At 39.7% G+C, this 25217-nt stretch overlaps 2 protein-coding genes and 1 long non-coding RNA gene across 11 annotated transcripts in view; 2 read left to right on the plus strand and 1 right to left on the minus strand.

Moving 5' to 3' along the window:
* Positions 1-21579, minus strand: LOC130701109 (G-protein coupled receptor moody-like). Of its 2 annotated transcripts, XM_057523065.2 has the most exons (4): positions 20969-21579; positions 19331-19717; positions 3753-3991; positions 2-2930 (listed from the first exon to the last, which is right to left on the minus strand). In XM_057523065.2, exons 2-4 carry the CDS (start codon positions 19595-19597, stop codon positions 1409-1411), a joined length of 2028 nt encoding a protein of 675 aa, XP_057379048.1. In that variant the 5' UTR covers positions 19598-19717; positions 20969-21579; the 3' UTR covers positions 2-1408. The 2 variants fall into 2 exon arrangements, with proteins under 2 accessions (XP_059353321.1, XP_057379048.1); XM_059497338.1 differs by lacking the exons at positions 19331-19717; positions 20969-21579 and adding an exon at positions 5187-5265 and having other exon boundaries at positions 1-2930.
* Positions 11202-12960, plus strand: LOC130701190 (uncharacterized). Of its 5 annotated transcripts, none has more exons than XR_009421877.1 (4): positions 11202-11263; positions 11347-11521; positions 11762-11865; positions 11954-12960. It is a non-coding gene; the product is annotated as an uncharacterized LOC130701190 (long non-coding RNA). The 5 variants fall into 5 exon arrangements; XR_009003960.2 differs by lacking the exon at positions 11202-11263 and having other exon boundaries at positions 11316-11521; positions 11954-12441; positions 12508-12960; XR_009421879.1 differs by lacking the exon at positions 11202-11263 and having other exon boundaries at positions 11316-11521; positions 11954-12069; positions 12242-12960.
* Positions 15666-25217, plus strand: part of LOC130701130 (G-protein coupled receptor moody-like) — a 15980-nt gene continuing 6428 nt past the window's right edge. For 2 of the 4 annotated variants that reach the window (XM_057523095.2, XM_057523098.2), the window contains exon 1: positions 24645-25018. In XM_057523095.2, coding sequence (XP_057379078.1) covers positions 24861-25018 — 158 coding nt within the window. In that variant the 5' untranslated portion in view covers positions 24645-24860. Of the gene's footprint in view, positions 15803-23915; positions 24023-24644; positions 25019-25217 lie in introns of those variants that run through there. The other 2 variants (XM_057523096.2, XM_057523097.2) reach the window with 2 other exon arrangements.

The following is a 25217-nucleotide window of genomic DNA, read 5'->3' on the forward strand; positions in this document are numbered from 1 at the left end:
GCTGATCACTTGAGAACACATACTTACATCACGGTCTGGATGTTGCTTAGCAACAGCCATGTTTCCCTTCCCCCTCAAGAGACACAGAATCAAATCACGTTTTGACGTTTACTTCGCGAACCAGTAATCTCTATGCAAGTTATGACCATCAAATGTAACCTAGCCACAGACCACATTACACAAGTATATTCGGCCATTTTCAAGGTTTTACGTACGTAGTCCACGTCCATTATTCGCACTGGTTTGCAGAAATTCCGCAAGAAATCTGTTTTATCGAGCACTGAGGAGAAATCGATATCGGCACCATTGCTGCATGTGCTCAGCTCTAAACGAGAATGTGAATGAAGGCGTGTAAAACCATTGAATCGATAATATACAAATATTCTCTTCGGTAATATATTTGTATTCTTTTTTTTTTTCGTCAATTTCACATAATGACACTCCATCATGTTAATGCTTGATAAATAGTATAGCATGGAGTACAGATCAATAATAATCCCATATTCAATACAGGATGATGAAACAATTTAGCTCTTTGTTTAGAATTGGCGCCAAAATATTTCTTTCCACTTGAACTACATACACAGCAGAAAGAGGGGAAATGGATTTAAAGAAAGAGCAGACAGAATGAGGCTAGTGTGTGTGTGTGTGTGTGCAAACATTGATCTTTTCTGCTGGTTACATTGGATGACTATGTATAGTGGTGATGATGATGTGCTCTCTCGATAATGTTGCACCGGGAACTCTATCTGAATGTACCGTTCAAGCATTTAGACAGTAACAACATAAGTAGAAATATTTGGGACAAAACGTCAAGAGCAATGTCAATATTTGAACCAATCATCCGCGCAACTTGTGTTTTACAGACCAACACACCTATTCACCACATTTTCTATATCACAATCTTCTCCCCGAACACAGCAGCAGGTGCTCTTAAGTTGCAGCCAAAAAAAAAAGGGAGGTAAGCTATACAATAACAAGAGTATTATTTGATGCAAATTATTTCGAATAGGAAAATCGAAGCAGGAGTGAATTTTCAATTCTTTTTTTTTATGACGATGATTTCAAGTAATTTTCATGGAATGTCGGTTCAGATTTCAAAATGCAAATAGCATACAAGTACAGGACGTATTTTTATACGCTAAACTTAACCTGCCACATCAAAGGACTAGGAACAAAATCCCCGAAAAAGGTGATTGAAGAGACCCAGTTTTTCTTAAGACAATTTGAATTTTCTTTAATGGTAGCGCAAAAGAAATGATCGTCAGTGCTACATGGTAGTCAACTGTCGCCATTGGTTACGTTTTAGTTGCTAAGCAACGTGAGTCAGTGTCCCACTGTACAATCCTTGTTTTCGATTCTGACCGCTTGAGGGCGTCTTAACGTTAAATGAAAGGAAATGAGAAAATCAGTAAGCTTTTTGTGAAAAACTGCGACTGGGCAACGGACCGCCTCCAAGGCCTCCTCCACCACCGATTCCGGTTCCGCCTCCTCCAATGCCCGCATGATGGCTCTGCTTGCAGGTCAATAAATTCTTGTAGGCCTGTCGGTATTCGGAGCTCATGACGACGTAGATGATTGGGTTAATGCACGTCGTCAAATAAATGAGAACATAACCCACAATGTTAATCGCTCCACCCAGGTCCACCTCTTTGCTTAACGACTTGACCAGCGTGATGGGCATGTAACACACGATAAATGAAACGAAAATGACTAAAATCATTTGCAATAATTTGCGATCCTTTGCTGTCATTCGGCCCGGATGCCTCCGCGTTGACGATTTGTTTCGAGTCGAACGACGATGGAGGGCACCACTGACTTGTGATAGCGCCGCCCCCAAGACTGATCTGCCTGTGTCTCCGCCCACTGGAGTTGCTATCCCTTCCGGAATGACAACTGTCGATCCGATAGAAGAAGCTTCCGAAGGAACGGGACTTGCTATAACAGGTTCGGCATCTTCGGTGTCCGATCCAGCGTTAGCAGTCGACAAGGGTTTTTGACTGGTCGATAGATTCATGCCACCTGCTGAACTGCTATTGCTGGAACACTGCTGGACACCCGGAACGCGAAGATATTGGGCTTCTGACGAACTAACCGACTGAGGACAGTCATCCAGTTGCTCCGGTTCCATGAAAGAAACGGAAATCCGTCTCTTGTCCGACAGTTGCTGCTGGAATTCGGGTAACGGTCCAGCTACTTCGCTACCTTTCTCGACTTCAATTCGGATGGGCGATGATTTATGCTGACTTGGTTTGTTCCAGCGCAAAATAGATCCAGTCCTCTTCGGAACTATGACTGTACTACTCGCGTTATTGACTAGTGGTTCCGCCGGTCCAACAGATAAATGGTGGCTACATCCACCGGCGGATCGATCGGTTGTTTCCTCGCTGATTTCCGTCGATCCGCTTCCTTGTTGCGATTCGCAACACGTCAAATGAAACGAAGCTTCCATAACGGACGGATGGCCTGTGATCATCGTTTGCTTGATGTATCCACCGCCCGGATGCATGCCAGAAGCCGAACCGGGCAACATTAGACCTCGTCTCATTTCACCTGGAACAATTCCGCCAATGCCTGTTCTCGATCGGACGCTAGACGACGGTTTGAGTCCTGCAGCGTTGCCCGATTGCTGATGATTCTGATGGTTTTGCTGTTGCTGATTGCCGTGCGAGACGGCCGCTGCCCGTCTGACGATAAAAAAGATTCGGGCGTAGCAGACGACGATAGCCAGGCAAGGAAGGACGAAAGCAACGACAAAGAGGAACTCTTTTGGAGAACGTCGCTGTGCATCGGGCAAGATGGAACACGATCCGATTTCTTTGTCCAGCCCGAAAGTGCCCCATTCTCCTAGTAAAGTGGGCAGCAACGAACCGAAACAGCCGAGCCAAGTCAGGGCGATCATCAATATCAGATGGCGTCTTTTGTATAACCTTTTAAAGCACACAGAAAGCAAAGAGAAAATTCATATTAAATCATCAACCGCATCCGACAGTGGAAATGGGTGCACAACAATCCAGTACATTAGCGCAGTGACATTTAATAGCATTGGAATTTCGTTTGATCTAATTATATCCATTCGGTTGTGAAATGCCATGCGGAGAGTTTAAACTATTTTTTCTTTAATGGAATTTGTTGATTGAAAATCAAAGGGTTTCTGCTTTTGCCATTACGCAAACAGCGTCACGGAGTACAATGCGTGCAAGACCGTCCGTTGCTGTAATGTAATCGGAATTCGGATCACCCTCCGCATATTGAATACAGTCTGTGGCCTTTCTAGACGATATTACGTTTCGGTGATAAAGGGTACAAATCGTTCAAATATCCAATGCATAAATGGCAAAAAACGTTCTATATCGTAACACGACGCGAGTAAAGTGAAACACATAAACGTGTGATTGTACGACTAATATATATGCACAGATGCGTGACTGCATACGCCAACACAACATGTTCCAAAAAAACTTCTCGAAGTTTTTAGTTCTAAATAAATTGAAAGTTTTTTTTTGTCTTTCTTTTAACAGGAGCCATATAATCGTATCAGTGGCCGGCAGGCTATGGCAGGCCCGTATGTTTTCTCGACAGCTAAACTAGAAGTGCCAATATAAGGCTCACTATTTGAAAAATGTAATAAACATTTCAGTATACGTTTTCTAAAATTTCATTAAGGAACTTCGTCGCGCATGTTTGACAATTATGTAAAATTTAAAACTAGTTTAAAACTCAAGCATTTTTCGTGATAAAAATATGCTTACTTTGGATAGAGTCTTGGGTGGCCGATCATGATGTAACGATTGAGCGTGATGGCCAAGACGGTGAAGATGGAGACGGCCAAAAGTCCGTAGCGCATCAGCGGGAAGAGCGTGCAGAGCGCCTCTCCGTGGACCCATGCACGATGGTAGAAGAGGGAAGTGGCTAGTGGCAAGTTGAAACAGCAGAACATCAAATCGGACACGCTCAAATTAATGATGAACATGGCCGTCGCGTTGCGCACCTTCACGTGAAGAAAGAAAAAAAAACGTTGATTACATTGTACTAATAAAACAAGTTCACATCTCCTAGCAGCAGAAATGCAAACTCTTTTTCTAAAATCTAAAAATATTGTGACATTGCATTATTATGTAGATTTCATCGCGTACACTTATTAACGTTGAGAATCACGCGGAACGAGTTTACAAAGAAATTAATGGCCTGGACTTGGCTACCGACCAAGTGTAATTCCATTGTCGTCATCAGCACTGACATGTATATTGTAGGGATGTCATTGAGGACGAACCGGAAGCCATTCACACGCCCACGCCTATTTTAATACATATATCCAGAAATAGAACGTTGTTCAAAAATTTTTCTTTCAAACTTATTTTCTTGGCCGAAAGTTAGAGATCTCAGTCATCGGGTATAAAAGCGAAGGGAAATATATTTCCTGGGTAACGAAAAGTACTTTTCGTTCGACAAAGTTTAAACACCAAATTTTATACCAACTTACTTTATTCCTTATCGCTATTATTGTCCTGTTTGTAAGAGTCATAGTTCATATAAGAAGTTTTCATTATTGGGCTGTTTTGATGGTAACATAATCATGGAAACGAGAAAAGGAGATGAAACTTGTTTACATTTATGTACGGCAACCCCTCTAGCATATATATGGATATTTGGTGTTCAAATTTGCCTCTAGAACTTTTTCTTTCTCTTTTTTTATGGCTTTCAATGAGATTGAATTCATAAACGGAAAGACAAACATCAAAGTACAACCACGACATAGGTCGTTTAGCAGAAAAGTATTAAACAGAACAATGCAGCAACATGCAAGAAAGTATGCGTGGGCAATACAGTGTGTGTTTTTATATAAAAGCAAATTTATACAGCCCCCCCCCCCAAAAAAAAAAAAAAATGTTTTGTCTAAGCGGATGGATCACATTTTTGCACATCCAGCGGTTACATCTTTTTCGTAGTGCCAGCAATTTTTGCATATGTACGCAAATAGCTTTTGGTGCAGTCTCGTGGGTGGCCATTTTGTTTCGAAAAAATACCAAACTCATTCCACTTTAATTTAACAGCACAAACAACAGGATAAAAATTGTGCTTGATTATTGATCTAATCTTTTAAATTTTTATTAATTTATTAATTTATTTAATTTAAATGTCAATACTAGTGTATTGAAAATGAAAACTATGCTTTTAATTCTTACAGTTTTTTAAATTGGGAATTCCATGGGGCGATCCTTGAATCGTTCTTAATGCTCGATCGTTTTCTTGGCTCTCCAGAGAGATAGAAACAGAGAGAATAGATACACCACTATGAACGTTATAGAGCTCTGTTCCATTCACATGTAACGTGTAATAAAACAAAAAAACAGACGAGAACGATAATCGTCATCGTTTGACGTCGTGGAAAGAAACTGATGGCGGCCCATTAGGTCTCTACTCGGCCATGCTTTCTTCGTCGTCTGCACACATAACTTGGCAAAAAAGGCCAACATCAGGATGAAAAGGGGAATATATATATATATATAAAGTGCCTTTTAGGCAAAAATATATTTGTGTAGTCTTGTGGAAAGTATCCTCCCCCATCTATATCAACATTTGACAATCATCGTCAGACACACGAGAGATGGATATATTTAGAGGCAACAACATTGAGAGCGTAATGTTTTTCCTCCATGTTTTCTTTGTTTGCCCTAGGCAAGTCTTTTTTTTTCTTCCTCGCCGATCATATTGGCAATGTTCCATCATCATCACCGATGATGACAGCAGCCCTGCCCCCTGTTTTTTTTTATTTAGTAGATATACACTCTTCTTTTTTTGAAGACAGAACCCCTTTTATTATGATGACGATTTTCATCTTTTTATTCATTCTTCTTGCAGAACTCACTGGGCGCAACGTTAGTTTATCATCATGATTCATTCTCTTTTATCCTTTTCCCTATCGTCAGCAGCAGGAACCGATTCTTTTTTCTAAATCCATCATCTTAATCGATGGCGCCACTATACACGCCCACATTATTTATCTCTAAATTACTTGAAACATCATTACTCATCGCTTTTATTCCCTTTTGGAACATTAACGATTCAAAAATTTAATTCGATTCAAAAATTCGCATGAAAAATGCCTGTGGCTGCCATCTAGCGAATGTTAAAGACTAATTCTATTAGTTTAACGTTTTAAGAGTTTGATTCAGTTCGGTGGAAACAACGCCACCAGAACAGAAGTTCTGTGTTACAGCCTCTAGGTTTACTACAATCGCGTTAAGAGTATTGAAAATACTTTTTTTTTCGGGTGAAAATATCGATCGAGTCAGCCAATGTCAACGCACAGGGGCACGCCCACAAAAAAAGGCGAAACCTGTTTGTTTTCGTTTGTGCTTTCCAATAATAACATACTGCGTTGAAGTCATGGGAGTGGTCGTAATTTTTTCTAAAAACAAAAAGTTTAAAATAAAAAAATATGATTTCCGGACGATGATTTGTGTTCGCACGTTTTGACGTGTGGCGCCACCAGTTCGACGAAAGTTCATTTATATGTTTGCTTTTGCTCTCTAATGAACGTTTTGCGCGTTGAAGGCTCAAACGGAAATGACTTTCCTTAAAAAAAAAAGAAATGAAAATTTTCATTTTTACTATGTGTATGTTGAAATGTCTTTCACTTGCATGCACAAGTTATGGCGCCACCTCTGCGGTAAGTAGAGGAGAAAGTACAAAATTCTTCCCCCTTCCCCTCCCAAAATACTTCTGCTTTTCGTCCATTTGCAACAGAGACACAGCTGCCTCAAAACCTTCTTGTATGCAGTCTATTATTGAAATGATTAAGGTTAGTGGATAAAGCTTTGTGGCGTGTGCCAAGTAGTGGTATTTTAGGGAGGGTGTTGGGTACGCTGAACTTTTCATGAATCAAAATGGATATTTGATTATTTTGGAGACAACAATTGAAATACCAAAAGATCAGAAATAGGCAAAGTTGTGCACTTCGCCTGTCGACGATATAGCTCAAGTTACGCCATGCCGATAGTTTGGTAAGTTTGGTTAATGCTTGCACCAACTTAGACACACCATTTTCAATATGTTTTTGAGGTTCGTACGACGTCGATAGAAACTTACAGGTGCATATCCACCTGAGTTATACGACTTATCGCACAATAAGGTGGTTTAAACGGACCTAGAGAAAATCAAGTTAATCTCACCCGATCCCTTCAATATTCTAGTAGCCTCTCAGGTGGCACTTGTGGGGGAGACTAAGTTACATTTAGGGCTATTTCAAGACTAGAGGTCAACTCACTTTGTCAGGGGGGGGGAGATGTAACAGAAAGGACGATATTACCCGGAATGTACACACACACACAAAGAACTTTACAGGATAAGCTTAATATTCACCTCGTTTTCATGTTTGTGTGTGTATGTTTAGTGTCTGGCTAAAATTAGATTTGGTATTTTCGTTTCTAAAGTCTCATGAGTTTTTATTTGAACATACTCATGCACAGTAGCTAACATAGCTTTCGTGTGACCACTGTTTTCGTTGTAGATAAACCCAATTGTTTAACAATGAATGTGATTATATAATAGAACCTTTACATGATAGATGATGTCACGTTGCGTTGATGTGAAGAAGAGGGAGGACACGGAATTCTATTATACAACTGACAAGGCTTTTTGATGTATAAGAATGCCCTTGAACGTAATGTGTAAGAGATTCTCACCATACCTCAGATAACACTCTCGCGTTGCACGTGACAAAGTTTCTTTGTTTTCTTTTTGCTTCTTTGTCATCTGTAGCACGATATAGCTACATTTCCAACAATTCAACATATTTTTTTTTTTTTGCGTAGAACATAGTGATTCAGTAATAGCTATTGACGTCTTTGGGCGTTGCTTGGCTACGTCAAAGGTAAAAGCGTATTCGAAATACTTGTTGACTCTCTGACAGTCGAAGACATCGATCTGAGCGGTTGATCCGGAAAAGAAATAGTCCATATTTACCGAGACTCTACATGGATAATGTTCTTTTATAGATTTGATTAAGCGTCCATAGCAACTGCCTGCTACTCTAATTTTCTATTGTATTTCTAACGACGTCTTTTCCCGTACAAGCTACGGATTAATTATTGACTGTATATCAATAATCACACGTGATGAAAATTGGCGAGGAAAGGAATGACACGGACAGTCATCGCAATTATAATAAATTGCAATGAGATGGGAAAGCAAGTTGTAACACATCAAGAGAGGTGTGTAAAGATGTATAACTACAAGCTGTTTTGTGTAAACATCGAGATCGAAAGTCTACAGCAGCTGCAATGCACTTCCGGTCCTTTTTGGCAATACACATCAACCATTTTTATTTATTTTTTCTTAAAGGGGAAAAAAAGTGGCCTTTGCTAGCCATAATTCACTTTTCGTATTTATTCAATTAGCCAAACAGCTGTTCTACACGGTATAAGGTGAAGAACTTTATGTATTATTCTTCTGTAACACGGATGATTTGTGGGAGAAGTATCGGCCATGTCTATGGTTGGTAAAATGAAAGGAGATAAAAATGATATTTCCTCCATAATGGGCAGTAGCAAAAATGTTAAATACTCGCGTCTAGTGCTGTTGCACTCCCGATATATTAGACAGAAGATTAAGAACATCAACAACGCTCATGTCTAGCTTGTAATCGTACGTTTGCCATAAAAGGCATAGTTATAAGCCAGATGATAAAACCGTTTTTATTGCTAAAGATTAATTTCATTAACTAAAAATGATTATTTAAGCGTGTGTAGCAAAAATTCAAACTTAAAGGCAGCATAATTTTTTTTTTTTTGCATCACTCTCGTTTCATTTTTTTTTTTTGTATTCTTAAATAATGTTGAAGAACGCAAAATATATATAAATGTATAAAGTAAGTGAATGTATGTCTGTATAGTGGGCGTTTCTCCACTCGATCTTGGTCGCTACTTCACTTTGAAAATATATCGTCATAAAGCCACGAGTGGATATCGAGCAAAAGAAATAGCGAATAGAGGGACGGGTCTATAAAGACGTGCACACACCAAATGCAACGAGGCGGATGAAATCTATATATCTGTTTTTGCCACATATATATAAATATATATATATATGTTACTGATATTCCGGAATTTTTGCTTTTTTTTATGATGTGCGTCTTTGTGTTAAGACGTTGCTTTGGATCCGTGCGAGAGGAAAGAATGCCAAGTGCATACTAATAACATCCGACAAATATTGTTTTCGCTGCTCCGATTTTTCGTTTTTTCAAAGACAATTTGTTTAACCAAGCGAATACTATTTTAGTTTATAGCTGCGTAAAAATATAGCATTTATATTTGTAGGTTTTAGTACGGCAATGACGTCATCATATTACAGCATGGACTTTGACTGAGACTTTGAGGTCCTATGGTGCACTCTAGACAGTCAATTTTGGACCGGTTCCATGAACAATTTATTTGTTATCCAGCAGCCTATCCACAGAAAGCAATGCTTCCATTTTTTTTAGTTAGGCCGGTAATATTGTTTACGTATTTGGACTATACGTATTAAATGTCAGACAACGTGATGAAAATTTTCTATTCTAAACAAAAACAAAGTTCCAAACAAGTAAAAAAAGAATTTGTTTTTGAATTCCAAAATTATGTTAAATCCCACTCTGACGTCGCGACGTCTAGATATTTCTTTAAAAGTAATTTTTGTTTTCTTTTTAAAGGCCTACTTTTGTTTTTATCGTCAAGGGGGTAATCCTTTGGTTGATCTTTTATAGGCGTACTAGGCTGGATGCAAATGTATATATACATATGAAAAGCTTTTTTCTTATTCTCCGCTGAAACAAGAGCCACACAGGAGCCTTAAGAGAAAGAGTCTTATGTAGACTTTATTGAGAAGAGAGCTGTATATCCAAATCTTTGATGGTACGGTCGATGAGGGACTCACCACCACAGCGCCCCTTTACATGTACAATTTATTTTTAAGAAGCAAACTTATAGGACTTTTTAAAACGATGTTCCCAAAGTACATTTCCCGTTTATTCGGTAGCAGCTTCCATTACGTAAGCCCCATCACCGAACGAGGCTTTCACTGCGAATAATACAGAAGCTTCCTTAACATCTTTCTTTTTCCTTGAAGAGATTTAGCTTTAGGGATGTAACATGAATTATCTGTCAATACAGATATTATAGCCCAGGGGGATATATGGTATTTAACGTGTTCCAGTTTATACGCCAATATTTGGCCATGTACTTTCGTGTATCGATTCTTTGAATTTGAGGAAGAGTCACACCCACGATTGAAGACACACGTCTATATCGCGTGATATGATTGAACATGCATAATGCATAAGGGAAAAAAGGGGTTCGAATATCCGGGGGAGAACAATGCGTAAGATTACGGACAATAGCACATGGGTGCACACGTGCGGATGTGATCGCCGAAGAACAAAGGAAACGTAGTGCACGAGAAACTGCGACAGACAGGACCAAACAGACTGCGACGCCCGATTGAGTCGCTCAACGCGTCACATAAGCCACCGTACGGTTTCTTCTGAACACGGTTGGTCGTGAATAGCTGTCATTCTTTATCATAAATGACTTTTCGATTTTTGGGAAGAGGGAAAGCTAGTTGCCGGAATGTACCAAAATTCAATTTCTCTCTAGTCCATTTTTGTCAAAAGAATTCGTGACAGCAATTCTTACTTGCCGATCGATTTTAAATTATTTTTATTCCATAATAACTGATTAATTTCGAAATTTATGTACAAAAAAAAATTGTGTTGAAAATTACTTCAGTGCGAACTAAACTTGACAACGCCGATCGAAAACGTCGTCTAGAAAATGTCAGAGGTGGAGGGGATGAGAACGAAAAACTGCTTTTACATTTGTTTTCATAAAAAATTTAGTCTTCGTCTCGCTTTCGAACTTTGAAACAGTTTGTGAGATTGACGTCTCAGTTTATTTTCTGCGCTGTTTTCCAGCAGTTAATTGTCATCAAGTTCCTTTCTGTTTTAAAAGTTAATAGATCTGAAAGTGATCGTGCATTTCGCCACAAAGATTCGATGGCATTATAGGCAATCAGCCAATTCGTAGGCAAGGCCTTTCATTTTTCAATTCCAATCGCCTTTGTAGTAATCGTGCGACAGGCCTAGCTCCTGCACCTCACCATTCAATTCCTTTTTTTTGCTTCTTGAGTCTTTCAACATTCATTCTTTTTCCCCAAGTCCCAATCATGTCAGTGATTTATAATGTCTTTGTGTTCTTCCTATATATAGACATCAAAAGACTCTTTGGTAATAACTTTTCCTGTTATACCATACAGCGTATAGAGACCTTATATGTTATAACCACTATAGATATAGTTCTTAATACATAGGGACCTAGGAAAAAGGACTGATCAATGGTCGTGGACATCATCACTCCAATAAGATAACACTCTGTTGTGCTGTTGCCTCCCAAAACTGTATGACGTCACTGACAGTGCCCGCTTTCTTCGACCGTCGTATCCATCATCTTCACGTTGTACAAATCGTTTCTCCCTCTATGTTATAGTATGTATACTTCTGCTATTATCTTGCATGTAAACAAGAGGAGGTATTCTCTAAATCACTATCTCGCGATTGCCTCCCATAAGTAACTATTTTTCCGATTAACTAGGATAGATGTCCAGTTTATTTATAGGTTGTCTAACTTTTCAAGTGCTGGTCTCAAATTCTCAGAAATCAAGACATATCCTCATTCACCCCCAAAGCTGTTAATTTACTAGCAAAATCTTGTTTTATTGTTATTAGGTTACCCTGATACTGTGCATATACGCTGTCCTATGAGAAGATGAATGGGGTCCCAGTGTCTCGATAATTCAATTGTTACGTCTGATAAATCGATTTTCACATGAGTACGAGTTATTTTGAAGCTTATCTATAATCCTTTGCCAAGTAGCTGTACATAACTCTTTTTCATTCTATTTAATCTAGTTTTTTAAGCATGCGGGGGTGACAGCAGCTTGAACTGCAGTGCTGGAGAACAGCTGTGGCCACTATTTTCACTTCTTCTGGTCCAACGGGTTGTGCGATTCGTTATGGACGGACATAACGTAGAGGTACAATTTTGTTGAACATATTAAAACAATGTTGCACGTTAAAAATTAGACGTGTGACTCTTGATTACGAACGTCTGGCGTCACTATTCACAAATGAATCAAGTAGAAACCATTACAAAATATGATTACGACGAAATGATTCCATGTTATTGTTTGGTCTTGTGCGGAACAGGACACAATAAATCCTTCGCCACGCCCCCTTCCCTTTTTTGTTTTGTCATGTGTAGGCTACGTCCTGCTATATCACAGCTCATCTTGCTTTACACATAGCGAAGAATGCCAAAAGAATGCCAGCCTTTTGTTGCATGCTGTACATCTACAATGATGATTTATATGAGCCACATTGGACAAGAAACCCGGGAAACGAAGAAAGTATTCTTGTTTGTTTTTTTCTATTTGTTTTTTGCGATATTTTAAAGATATATTGTTTGTTTCTAGCTGCATGGGGAAAGAATATTTCTATCGGACCATGGTCGAAGCAAATAAAGAAGGAAACAAGTTGGAAGGATTTATATCTATCGTCGTGTCAACTTGCTCTAATATACTTTCTTTTTCTCGCTGCTTTTCTATATGTATGTACAAATACGAAGGGGCAGCGTAGGAAAACGAACACTGGCCTTCCGCGGACGCAATGAAACAACAAAAATTGTCCCTCGTTTTTCTTTCAATTTTTATCCTCTACGTGATTTGCTGGTGGAATGCTGGAGCCCTGGTGATAACGTTTTCCTCTAATACCGTGGAGCACCACATCGTGCGGACGCTGTAATATATAGATGCAGCATAGCAAAACAAAAATAACTGGAGCTCAAACAAACAAAAAAATATCCTACATTATTTTTTTGTTTTGTTATTTATTACAATAGGCCTCGAAAAATGTTTTTTTTTCCCCCATTGGGGTTACTTTGTTTATTTTCCCGTATGATCCGGTACTGCTACACGGATTCTTTTCGGCCTTTGCAGAACAATATAAAAGCCTACTGGGAGAACTCTGCTATATCGTGTGGTCCGTTCTTTAAAAAAATAAAAATTCTATTTACAACTCCCGCGGTACCACACAACCCGTGGATTTAGGATTGTTGTCTGTGAGTGTGTTGCTATTGCCATTTTTAAGTGATTGCTTTCTCCTATATAATCCGCGTCCGATGGTCCGCCGTACACAATTTTTTTTTCTCCATTGCAAGCAGCAAAAAAAAAAAAGTTTATATATACAAGTGGCAATGGCGCTCTGGGGCTCAAGATCCCGAACCCGTTGACTAGCGCACGAACCGATCAACACGCAGACACTGGAAGTATCTATCCAAACACCCCTCCCTCGTGTGCGTTCGTGTGTCAAGAAAGAAAAAAAGTATTTATGGTTTCTTTGGGAGAAAGGAGGAAAATGGCAACAGTGTCAGATTGGATTCTGCTGTAAACGTAAAAACAAAATGTGTTTACATTTAACTGCTGGATTGGAGAGGCATCCATCGACGGAATTTCGATTAGAGTTTATATGTTTTCTGTTTGGTAGCTGAGCACAGTGCCCATTGATTACTTTTCGGTTTATAGGAAAACACTTTCACCTCTGGTTTCTGGCAAACGTACACAAAGGGGTGTCAACAAGTTTGAAAAACATTTGCAAGATGGCGTACAAAGAATTTTCCTGCATATGACTAGCTAAAGTCAAAAACGCTTTAAACTTTAATTTTAATTTTGAAAAAATTATCAGAATAAAAAAAAACATGAATAATAAAATGATAACTTTACTTGTAACACTGTGACAACGCTGGTTTAACATGCATGAAGCGCCATTTTCTTTTTTGAGTGAAGAAAGAAGCATGTGATTTGGCGGACAAGCATGTTTCGTTAGGACGTGTTTGTGAATGGTTCACAGAAAAATGTGTCGCCATTTCAATTGCAACAACCATCACCATGATAAAATCAGTCAAATCTCTTTTTATGCATTTCATTCATCCTTTCTTCCAAAAGAGTTATCCGTGCGTTAAATTTCAACGGAATTTTCAACGATTTATTCGCCAAAATCGTAAGAAGTTGTGACAGTCGCGTGGAACGAGTATGTGCTATGGCGTGGCCTTTCCGACAGCACATTCTAATAACTCATTCAACAGTCTCTGCATATTGTATGCATTTGCTTGTTTTCTTTTGAACTACCCCGCTGGAAAAGAATTCTTGGTTGCATGCCAGTCTTGTTAATAAAACAAAGTGGTTAAAAGATGTGAATCACACAAAACACGACCGGGAGAGATTTGTCCACCACTAACTACAGTGTCCCGATTTGGCAACGTTCACAGAAAACGTCAGTGGTGATCATTCAAAATCTTGAGTTTCAACCGCATGACCTCTGACTATTGGAAAACTGTTTGATGCTCTATTCACATTCAACGACGAAAGAAATGTATTCAAGCGTCAATTCCAGAAAACTGCAAACAGGTGGGTATAATTTGCTTTTACTGTTAATTGTGATTGTAAGTTTTGTCCCAATGCAAACTTTCTTTTGTCAACTGATATTACAGGAACATGGTAGATAAAGATACTTCAAAAGGAGTGAAAGCATTTCTTCGTTTCTGAGGAAGTGTATTCAAGGCATCCAATTATGTAAGTAATTAAAAAGTGATCCTTCCAATTCTATTTCGTAGGAAGTCCACGGTCCAAGTGTGTTAGGTACAATTAGTTGTGATGTTGAAATTACCACATAGGGTTTTTCAAAAATTAAAGTAGAAACTTAATGGCTAGGATGACTCGTGCTACTTGCTTGACTGGTCTTTTTTTTAGGATTGTTGGTAATAACTTACAGCCGTGCAAAAGTGTACAGGCCAATGCTAGACAAGCTTGTGTGTACTGTGGTATCTAATCCTAACACTTCTGGTCAAACCGTACTGGGTGGAGACTGGGATCGTTACCAGACGGCGCGCGCTTTGCACCTGGCCATCGTCTCACGCCCTACAATTTATTATAGCCCGATGTATACTCCACTGGAGTCTGTCCACCAAAAAGAAGCAGACCGACAAACGTGCCAGCAGGTTCTTCCCTATTTTTCAGTTATTATTATTTCTTTTTTTTTGTTACTACCCTTTCAAGCTCTGCAATTCTGCCTTAACATTATACAGTAGTAGTTTTTTTTTATTTTTATATTTGTTTATAGTCTCCTCTTAGCGGACGGTATCTTTATCGATAGGTCATTTGGACGGAAGGGAGCAAAGGTTCTAAACATATTCTTTTCTTGGTTGGGCTTTATAAAACAAAAAATAAAAAAAACGAGTGTATAAGGAGTGAAAAAAGGGGGATGGAGCAGAGAGAAGGGTTTTGCGTCGTATAACGAGTTCTCGTCGCTCAGGGATGCCATAAAGAAATCCCTCGCCCATATAATCCCCGGTAGCTCGTTTTTTTGCACACGCTGCGTGCAATTCCCATGCTATTGAATAATAAACGATGAAACTGGAGTTGGGAAAACGTTCAAAACTTGCAACAGAGGCCCTGATCGACGGCAATGGCCGCACAGCACGAATCTTAACGACAGTTGAAAATCGAAGTGAATCCCTGCACAATCGAGATTGAACCTGTTATATTAATAAATTCAATTTCTTTTCCAGGAAAACAAAAAGTGAAGAAAATACATAAAGTGACCGACGTCAACAAGTTCTGAAAATGGAAACGACGGTGTCGCACACGACATCCTTCTAGTCGACTATGGATTTGGGGGAAATAACATTCTCATTTATGGACAGCACCAAACTCGGTAAGCGAAAAAAAAAATTATTTGTTGAGCACTTTCTATCGATGTCCGCCGGAATTTGAGTGCGTTCACTCACGAAATCGAAACAATTTGTGGATTTTTTTTTTTTGAAGAACCGAGTGGTAACAGGGAGAAAACGTAAGTGTAGCAACGGTGAAACTCGTTCAGCCACCAGAACCGACTTTTTTGAGTGGCACGCACGCACACGTTTGTTTGTTTGGTTGACACCATTTTCACGCCAGTGCTCTTCTTTTCTTTATTTAGCGCTATTTATTTTTTTTTTTCCATATCCCCTTTCTCGTTTTTTCGGTGGGCGTGGGGACTCTTTGAGTTAAAGGAGGGCCGACAAAAAGACTTGACGATGTTGGGGTAAAAAAAGGAAAACTAAAGTATAAACAAGATGAAAAAAAAACGTTAGGTGGCGGTAGTAGAAGTGAAAGAATGTGAAGTAGACGCATGCAAATGATTTCCCATTCTGGCCGCATTGAAATATCCCCGTGTTGAAAGAGGGCCTTCAATCCAAAAGAAACGCCCCGTTTTCAGAAAAAAAAAAGAGTTGAACTGGGTCAGAGCTATCAAAAGCATCAAATGGATTTTTATGTTCCTTTCTGCATACAGTCTAGTGTTCAGTTCAATCTTCTTCACCGCCCTCACTCTTTTGGGTTATGGTTCTCTGTGTGTGTGTCGGTACACGCATAATATGTAGGAGAAAAAAGGGAAGGATCCATACAGGGATAGACGGACAGTTGGGGCGATCATCAGCTGAGTCATCACCTATGGGAGCTTCCCTCCTTCCATCTACTAGACGGTCATCGTCTCTCACATGAAAACCTTTTCACTGTATAGATATGTATATACTAGCGAGCTATTTGGCTGCCAACCAACTGGCCACCCTCGTTCGCAATAACGGCCGTTGTCGTATCTTTTGTTAGTCAAAAATATGTCCTGATAGAAAAAGGGTGGAAAGGAAAAATTTGTACAAGTGATTTCCGCAAGGATGATCGTACTCTATTTTTGTTTGTTCTTGGTTAGTTTTTTTTTTTCCTTTTTTTTTTTTTGGCTTTGAAGTGGGTTGGATTCGGGATTGACCTCATTTTCTGGGCAACTGACTTCATGTAGAGCTTTTTTTTGCGATTCCTATTCGAATCGGTTTCAAGTGTGTGTGCATAAGTCGGGGTGTCGAGAGACTCGTTGTTGGCTCGCGTCCAACTTGGAAGCTTCTTTCTTTAAAGTTTGACTACCGTTTTCTTCAGCCTCGTGTCAAATGTCTTGAAAAGAGATTTTCGAGAAGCTACAAAAGATTAATACGCGTTGCGAGGGCTTTTGTTGCGGACCGCGTGCCATTCGCAATTGATTTTCATTTTTCCCCCAAAAAAATTCGAGAAAAGAGCATTCAGTGTGATTCGTTTCTAGAATTAGCTACTAAACTTGCTAATTTTCCATGTGCGTGTGTGTGTGTGTGTGTGTGGGGGGGGGGTCCCGTTGAAGCATAAAACTAACGAGATCTCTCTCCGTCCCTCCAGTTGGTTCGTTTCAAAACGCTAACTAGCTTCCTGCTGCTGTTGTTGCTTTTGGTTACTTTACTAACAAGGTTTCCATCGTCGTAGTCGCTACAACCACTAAATAACTTTTCCTTTCTTTTTTTTTTTTTTCGCCTCCTCCCATCCTGTACACTGACAAATTATACACAGCGGGTTGGTCGGGTGGAAACTTTAGCCGCTTGGTTTCGTTGTTTTTCTTTTAAGGGTAAAAAGAAAAAAGTTCGATTGCATTTGCCAAATGCAAAAAAAAAAAAAAGGGAGACGGAAGGGCGGGGCACGTTTGTAGAGTAAACCGTTTGCTGCCGTTTTTTTGTTTTTTTTTCTTTGGGAGTCGGTTCCATTTCGAGATGCGAGCGTCGACAGTGTCCAGACAGAATCGATTCCACGCGACCCACACAGACACACACACACACGGTCATAACGATAACTTGTTCATTTGCTATTTATATACCCGACGACTTGCGTTTCCCGCCAGACGGGAAATCAGCGGCTCACGATTTTTTTGTCGCAAAACATACCGAGAGGCTGTCGCGTGTCTGCGGACAGAAGATGGCGCGCCAAGACAATTTTTTTTTTTTTTTTTTTTACCGTTGGATACCGACGCTGTGGAATTGTCCGTTATTTTAGATGTACGGAAATCCCTACCGATTGGTCCCATTCCCTCCATACCAAAACGGGTTGCTTGAATAGAACAGGCATTTTTTTTTTGTACGGTACAAAGCGTAGGAGGAATAAGAAATCGCAAATGGAATTACCGGAACGGATGTCACGATCGACTTCCGCTTTGGTTCGTTTCCAAAACTTTTTTTTTTTTTTTCTTTGAATCGCTTTTCTCTTGTCTGCTTTTTGTTCAGTACAAAGGAAATCAAGTTCATGTTTCACCAAAAAAAAAAAAAAAAAAAATAGAAGCGTGTGTCATGTCAATCCGAAGGCGAGATGGAAGATCAATTGAAAAACCCCAAAAACTCGTAGTGATGATTAAAAAGTAGCTGTAGAAAAAAATAAAAACGAATGAATTTAGAGTGCGTTAAAAGAGCAAAAGAGTTTCAGCGAAGACTTATTTGGCAGGAGATGGTCGGAGTTCCCGTGAGGGTCCTGTCGTCGCTAATTAATGAGCACTGACCTCTTTCCTTCCTGACCACGACACTTTTCACGACGAGGGGGCAGGAGAGTTGGTCGTCTGAAAGAGGAGCGAAAATGTCTAGCTTCAAACTAGCATATCGATTCTTAAAAAAAAAAAAATAAAAAAAATAAAATACTAAGTAAAGGGGGATAGCGTGGCATCGTAACGAGAGTTCCTGCACGCCTTTTCCATGTTTCTGTCCTAAAAATCCGTCTCTCTCCTTTTCTTTCTCTTGAGGTCTTTTCTTTTAAAGTGTCTGATTATCTGAAAGGCCTATAGAAAAAAAAAAGTCATTCACTTGATGAAATCTATTCCGTCACTGTCGGCTCTTTCCTACTGGGATTCTATACGAGTTGAAGTAAAATGGGATTTTTTTTTTCTGTGTTGTAGATCGAAAATAAGGTCGTTGATAAATTTAGGTCTTTGTTGATAATTGGCTTTTTAAGATCAACGAGAATGGCCGCTTTGGTGGGGGAATGATGAAATATCAATTCGTTATCTTTTCTTTTGTTTCATGCCATCATTTGGTTTGTTGCAATCACCTCTTGTACGATATTACGCGAGTGCTCATCATGTAACATGCCCCAATCCCCGTGACGTAACTAACAAAAAAGATAAACATTGGCGATTAGACGGGAGCCATACACAACCGGCGCTATTGCTCTGTTCTGAATGATTTATGAGATGTTGGCGTGTCGCCTTTCCTCCTCGGCGTTGTATGCACAAATATTCTAACCTTAAAGTTATACATACACACAAGAAAAGGGGGGTGCGCAGGGCGAGGAGTTAGGACAAACAGGATTTAAATAATTCAAAAGCGGATGAGAACGAGGGAAAAAGAAATCTTCCTACGAGGATGAAACTGACTTTGGTGTAGCGTAGAAGAGCGACGATGGTGATGAAATTGCCCGGGACGCCAAGTAGAGTGAAGAGGACGCAAGCGCCAACGGCAAAGTGAAGCAGCTCGTCCGGATATTCAGTAAACAGCGGCTGGACGCTGTCGTCTGTCACCGTTGACAAAGGCGTGGTCATTGTAGAATTTCGATCCGTCGAGTCTAAACTTGTGGCTCCATCCGTCACCAAAGCCATGGCCGTCGCCGACCAATTAGAGTTCATCCACAGCAACACTTCCATTTCTTGTTTTCTATTTTTTGTTCAAATGTCTTTGATTTATTTGAGAGATCGGCGCTCGCCGCCTTTTCGTTTTCCGTATGCGCCTTCAATTTATTCGTTCAGTCTTCAAAATGCGCGACCCTGTTTGAAAACAATTCAATAGAAAAATTTAGTTTTTTCAAGGTACGATGCCAAACGAAACAAATGACGGGGAAAGAAATCATCGAGAAACAACAGCACAGTAGGAATTTAGTGAGGGGAAAGAGTGGGAGTTCTATTACCGCGCTGCTAACGATGCGCATCGATTATTCATCAAAAAGGGAGGCAAACAAAAAAAAAAATCCCGTTTAAACTTTGATACATTAGTGGGATATTGAGTAACGGAGCGAATCCGCAAGTAAAAAGCAAAACTACATCGTTAACCCAGCGCCTTTTATTCGAGTATTAAGGGCTTTCTATGGTCTCCATACCGATTGAATGATGCATTAAAACAGTAGAGAAACAGCATCCAACCGAAGAGAAGAAAAATTTTGGGTTTAAAAAAAAAGGGAAAGTGAAACTACAACATCAAGGCTATTTGCCAGTTAAGTATTCTGGAAGGCAATAACGAATTTTTCACTCTCTCTTTTTTTTTTTTTCTGTGCGATACATTTGTTTTGTACGGTTTTTTCTAGCGATAGAAGTTGGATCACAAACAAAATTGATATGCCTCCCCATTTTCTCCGTACACATAAAATTTGTAAAACTGGGAAAAGGCGGAACTTTGCCTTTTATTTTTTTCTTATGCTCCTTCGTTCACAGCATAGAGAGAGAGAGAGAAAAAAGAAAAGAAAGGGAAATCCAATCATTTTTTTGGCTGGGCACACATAGGTCAAAAAATATTTGGCACGAGTCACAGAATCTTGTAGGGAGTTCGTCCTACAACCGATTGACAGACAATGACAATAAAGACAAACAACTCTACAGTTCACGAATACTACGAGTATACCATACTCGTAGGAGAACGTAAATCAATTGCACGACATCCAAATCGTAAATGTAAGAGATCTGGAAGGGGAGGGCAAAAGAAAAGGAAGAAGAAAAAAACAAGTTGGGAATAAATAGAGGCTAGAAAGAGAGAGACATTAATTGAGAAATATGGGGACTATATTTTCTAGTCCCATTCCCAAACATCCGGAATGATAGGCTTTTCTTTCTTCCGTCTGTTTGTTATCATCAGATAAAAACTAGAAAAAGAAAGAATACGGCAAAGGATTCAAGCGCCGCATGTTTTTATTGATAACGTCCCAATTGACAAGTTTGAAAATTCAAAAATTTCTAAAGTTGCAAGAGGGAAGAAGAAGAAGAAAAAAAAAGTGGGTAAGCAAAATAAGATTAGGTAATTCCATTTACCGCATGATGATTGAACCGTCAAGTCCATGCCCGACCAAATCCGCAGGTTTCGTGACTGAAAAGAGTTGATGGGTGGCGGGGGCGGGGCACAATAACAGTAAGTCTCTTTTGGGGTATAATTTGTTTTTTAAAAAATTTTCAGAAGAAATTGGTGAATAGGGAGGCGATGAACTTTCTATACTATTCCGGTCCGGAAGCCAATTATTCTCTTTTTTTTTTTTTTCAACCTCCACAGTTCTTCTTCGGGCAAAAATTCACGCACAGTTAAATTAGCACGGTACTTTAAAACACCACAAGTAGTTTTCCACTTTTTTTTTTTTTTTTTTTGAATATCACAATCCAAGTCCAAATGGCGCCCACCAAAAGAAAAGAAAAACGTTTACTTCTTTTCACGTGTTTAGTTTTGTAACTTTTAAACGAACGTCTCCGTTTTCTTCTTTTTCCTTTTGTTTCTTTTCATTTGTTTTGTTGTTTTTTTTTTTGTTTTGTTTTCAAAAGACGACTTGACGCAAAACAAAAATGGAGATAGCTACCCAACTCGTGTGTTCACGAAATGTGTTTGCTCAATGCAAGCGCCCGCGTTCGCTTGACGTGAACAGTTCGGACTACGGCGTGAGACTGGAGCCGTTTCCAGGTCACCCGTTTCCTTACATATATATAGAGTCGCCTCGGTTTTGTGTGTGTCCTTTGCGCTAGCGCCGCGTATAACTCTCTCTTTCCATCGTGCACACCGCCTTGTTTGTTTTGTTTTCTTTTACGCTATAGGATCTCCTAGAATTTTTTATCCTCCACCGATTCTTTATGTCGTTTTCTTTTTTTTTTTTTTTTCCTGTTTGTCTTTAATTTGGGGGGGGGGAATCAAATATGGCTTAGGTTTGTTTTAAAGCAACAAATGGTTGTCGATAAGCTTTAAGATGGAATAGAATTCGAGCAGTTCGTCCGATTTTTTTTTTCTTTTTGATCGGGAAAAAGTAAAAGTCAACCTTGTTTTGGCTCCATCTTTTGAACGTTGAATGAAGCGGTTTTCTTTTCATGAGCGGGCGGGGTCGAATTGCATAAGAAAGTGTGGAAAGCAAAAAAATAAAAAACTCTACTTTCTCTTTCGTTTCTTTTTCTGATTGAACGGAAGCCAGTGACGTCACAATCTGTCCAATTTTATCTTCTACTTTTTGAAACGATAAAGATCGCTTTTCAAGTATATTTCTATACATATGCGAGAAGGTTGCGCCAATAATGTAATCCATTCTAACTTGATGTAGTTAGGCATATTGTCCACTTTTGGAATTGCGGGGGAGGAAATCACGTGCTCCGACTCTGTACAGCTATAAATCACCCGCATTTTCTCTTTTTTTTTTTTTTTTTTTTTTTTTTTTTTCTCCTTCTTCTTGCGGAGTCGTTATTAGAGTTGCAGCCAGAGAAAACTGTGTAATATATTACTATTTTATACCAAAGAGCCGTTTGTACAAAATGTTTGGATCTATTCGGACGGAAGGGCGCCTTAAAAATAGAGGCTCGTATGCCTCGCCCACACCGCCGTCCTTCCCATTTCTTGTGCATTTATCAATAATGCAACATTTCAACAGACGAAAAGGCGGGCGCCCAGTGGTAGCTAGTTGCAGCAATCCCATTCTTCTTCGTCCTCTTCTAATTGACTGCCTTCAAATCCGATTCATCTGTTGCCCGACGCCCCGAAAATCCAATATTCCTGACTTATACCATATGTGTTACTACACGTTAAGAGTGACTGACGTTTGACCAACAAGACGAATGAGCTTTTAGGATTTTCTTTCCTTCTTTTTTTTTTTTCTTTTTTCTTATGCATTGCCGTTCACTTATTTGATTGAATCCACTAGCGTGCATTCTTTTTTCGTTTTTCGGTTTGCTTTTTCGTTTAATTCGGCGTAGAGATCGGAACGTCGTTGATTGTCGCAGTCTTAATAGTGACAGCTGTTTCTGTCTGTCCGTCGTAGTCGGCAAATAATCTGACAATCCAAATCCATCCGACTGAGCTTTCGTATTTGATCAAGGCCGTGAAGTAATAATAAAAAAAAAGGGCAGTTGTCGTTTTGTTTAAAAAATAAGAGAAAAAATTCTTTTTTTTTTTTTTGCCCACTTTCAATCTTGGATTACAAAGCAAATCGGCAGATCGTAGGGCATAGTTTGATTGAATGTGTCGTGACGTAATTGTCAGATGATTCACGACGTCGTTTCGTTGGGCCGACTGTCCGTCGCTTCGCAACGAGAAAAAAAAAAGAATTAAAAAGAATAACCCGCAGTTGTAAAGCAAGTCCTTAATCGAATTACATCAGTTTCCTTTAGCCCATTGGCTTTTGTCTGTGTGTGTGTGTGTGTCTCCGCTTTAGCCGAATTAACTGCGACCCGTCTGCCTAACTGGGCCATTTAATACAAAAATTCTTTCTTTGTTCTGCCAACTAGAAGATAATTACATTTGACTCGGGATTTACACGAACAGCTTTTGTCGTTCAACAAATTCGGGCCCCTTTTTTTTTTTACAATTTCGCAGAGCTCGATTTTTTTTTGTTTTTCTAATGGCTGACAGGACATACGTTTCCCGTCGGAACCTCACGCGGGACCGCAAAAATCTAAAGCCACCGACTGCACACATTCACACACACACATCCTGTTCTGATACGTGGGTTTATATGTTGCGTTTGTAGTACACGGAAACAGGGATGTGCAACGAAACGGCGACGAGGAGAGAGATTTTGATTTCAAGATCAAATTTGTTAAGTTTTTGATTTCAAGTGGCAGAGGAAGAGGCGGGTTTCAAAAGTGACGCTTAGACATCCACACACACAAAGATGTACAATGGCACAAAGACACACACACAGAGCGCAGTTCAGAGCTTGGGCTGTTTTCAGTTTTAATTGGATCGTCAGTGATGTCTGACTGTGCGTCAACAGCAGCAACTTGTTCGCATTGAACATAATCAACGGATTAGCATCCACTTGAAGACAAAAAAGAATTTCGGATTAAAATAACAAGAAGGAATCAAATTTATTGTTTGGGATCGCCTTTCCACATTGTTGTGGGGTAAGTTTTCAAAATTCGATGGGAGACATTTGATGAATGTTATTTTTGGGTTGTTTTGAGTAAGCCAATTTGGACGTCATCAAAACTAGGACGCCGAGCGGTGGATTATCTATTGTGTAAACAGAATAACCGACAACAACAAAAAAAATCTCGTTATGCGTTGTGTGGGTCCTGAACGAAAGTCGCTGGGAATTTTTATTAAGAGGGAAAAGAAGTAACCACGTCGAGTTTGCTTGACAATAAAAAGAGAAAGTGAGACAAGGAGAGGGAAAAAAAAGAAGAAATGTGTGAAGGATCAAGTCGTCACGTCAGATTCGTTAACGAGATTTCGTTTTTTTTTTTTTGAAGCGTTTGCAACCCCGTTTTTTTTTGCGAGGTCTCCCCATAGGATTTTTTCCTTTTTGATATTTGGAGTAGAGATCGTTTATTCAAGAGACCCCTGCAAAATCCGCGGGATAAAATGGTATGCTTATTTTTCTGCCAGTCTCGTTCGTAGGGCGGCAAAGAAAATGTTGGAACGTCGTCGTATTTTCATCGTGATGGATGTCGTTTCATCTTTTCCTTTCGTAATAATTTCTTTCTTTCTTTTTATGTTAAAAAAAGAAAAATGTTTCAAAAAAAAAAAAGAATTGCCGTTAGCATCCACCCTCCAGCTGGCGCGTTTCTCAACTCGAGTTGCTCTCTTTCTGGCACCCTCTTCATCCCACTCTGGTCCCGTCCACTTTACAATGTTTCATTGATGATTTATGCGCCCGATCGCATTGAATAACACTCCTTCTCTCTCTCTCTTTCCGTTACATATATACATGTTTGGATCGGCATCCTTTTGGACACGCTGATGGATAGGATGGAGCTCGCAGCCGACAGCTGCAGCCACTTGAACGGTACCAACGATCTGCTGATGTTGATGACGGTCCAGCACAACGGCCATCGTCCCATCCACGCGAACACCAGCGCCAACAACTCGGCCATTTACAATGATATTTTCCTAAGCAGGTAGCAGTGCAGAAAGTTTGCCATTTTGTTGTTGCTGTCGTTTATCGAGGTTGTTGCATCGCAAACTTTTACTTGGGCGGGGAGTCATACGAATCCGCAGCTCATTTCTCTCGCTTTCAAAAAAGAAAAAAAAAAAAAAAAAAGGAAACGGAAACGGGAGTTGGCACCCAGGCAAGCAGCCCCTTGTCGCCATCCTCCG

The sequence above is a fragment of the Daphnia carinata genome, chromosome 10 (genome assembly GCF_022539665.2).
Source record: "Daphnia carinata strain CSIRO-1 chromosome 10, CSIRO_AGI_Dcar_HiC_V3, whole genome shotgun sequence".
Taxonomy (NCBI): domain Eukaryota; kingdom Metazoa; phylum Arthropoda; class Branchiopoda; order Diplostraca; family Daphniidae; genus Daphnia; species Daphnia carinata.

Excerpts from the sequence above, each read along its gene's own strand:
- LOC130701109 (XM_057523065.2), bottom strand. The coding sequence starts at position 19,597 with ATGGAAGTGTTGCTGTGGATGAACTCTAATTGGTCGGCGACGGCCATG. Across the intron at positions 3,992-19,330 it reads CTCTTCTACGCTACACCAAA|GTGCGCAACGCGACGGCCAT; the intron begins GTCAGTTTCATC and ends CTTCACGTGAAG. Across the intron at positions 2,931-3,752 it reads CACCCAAGACTCTATCCAAA|GTTATACAAAAGACGCCATC; the intron begins GTAAGCATATTT and ends GTGCTTTAAAAG.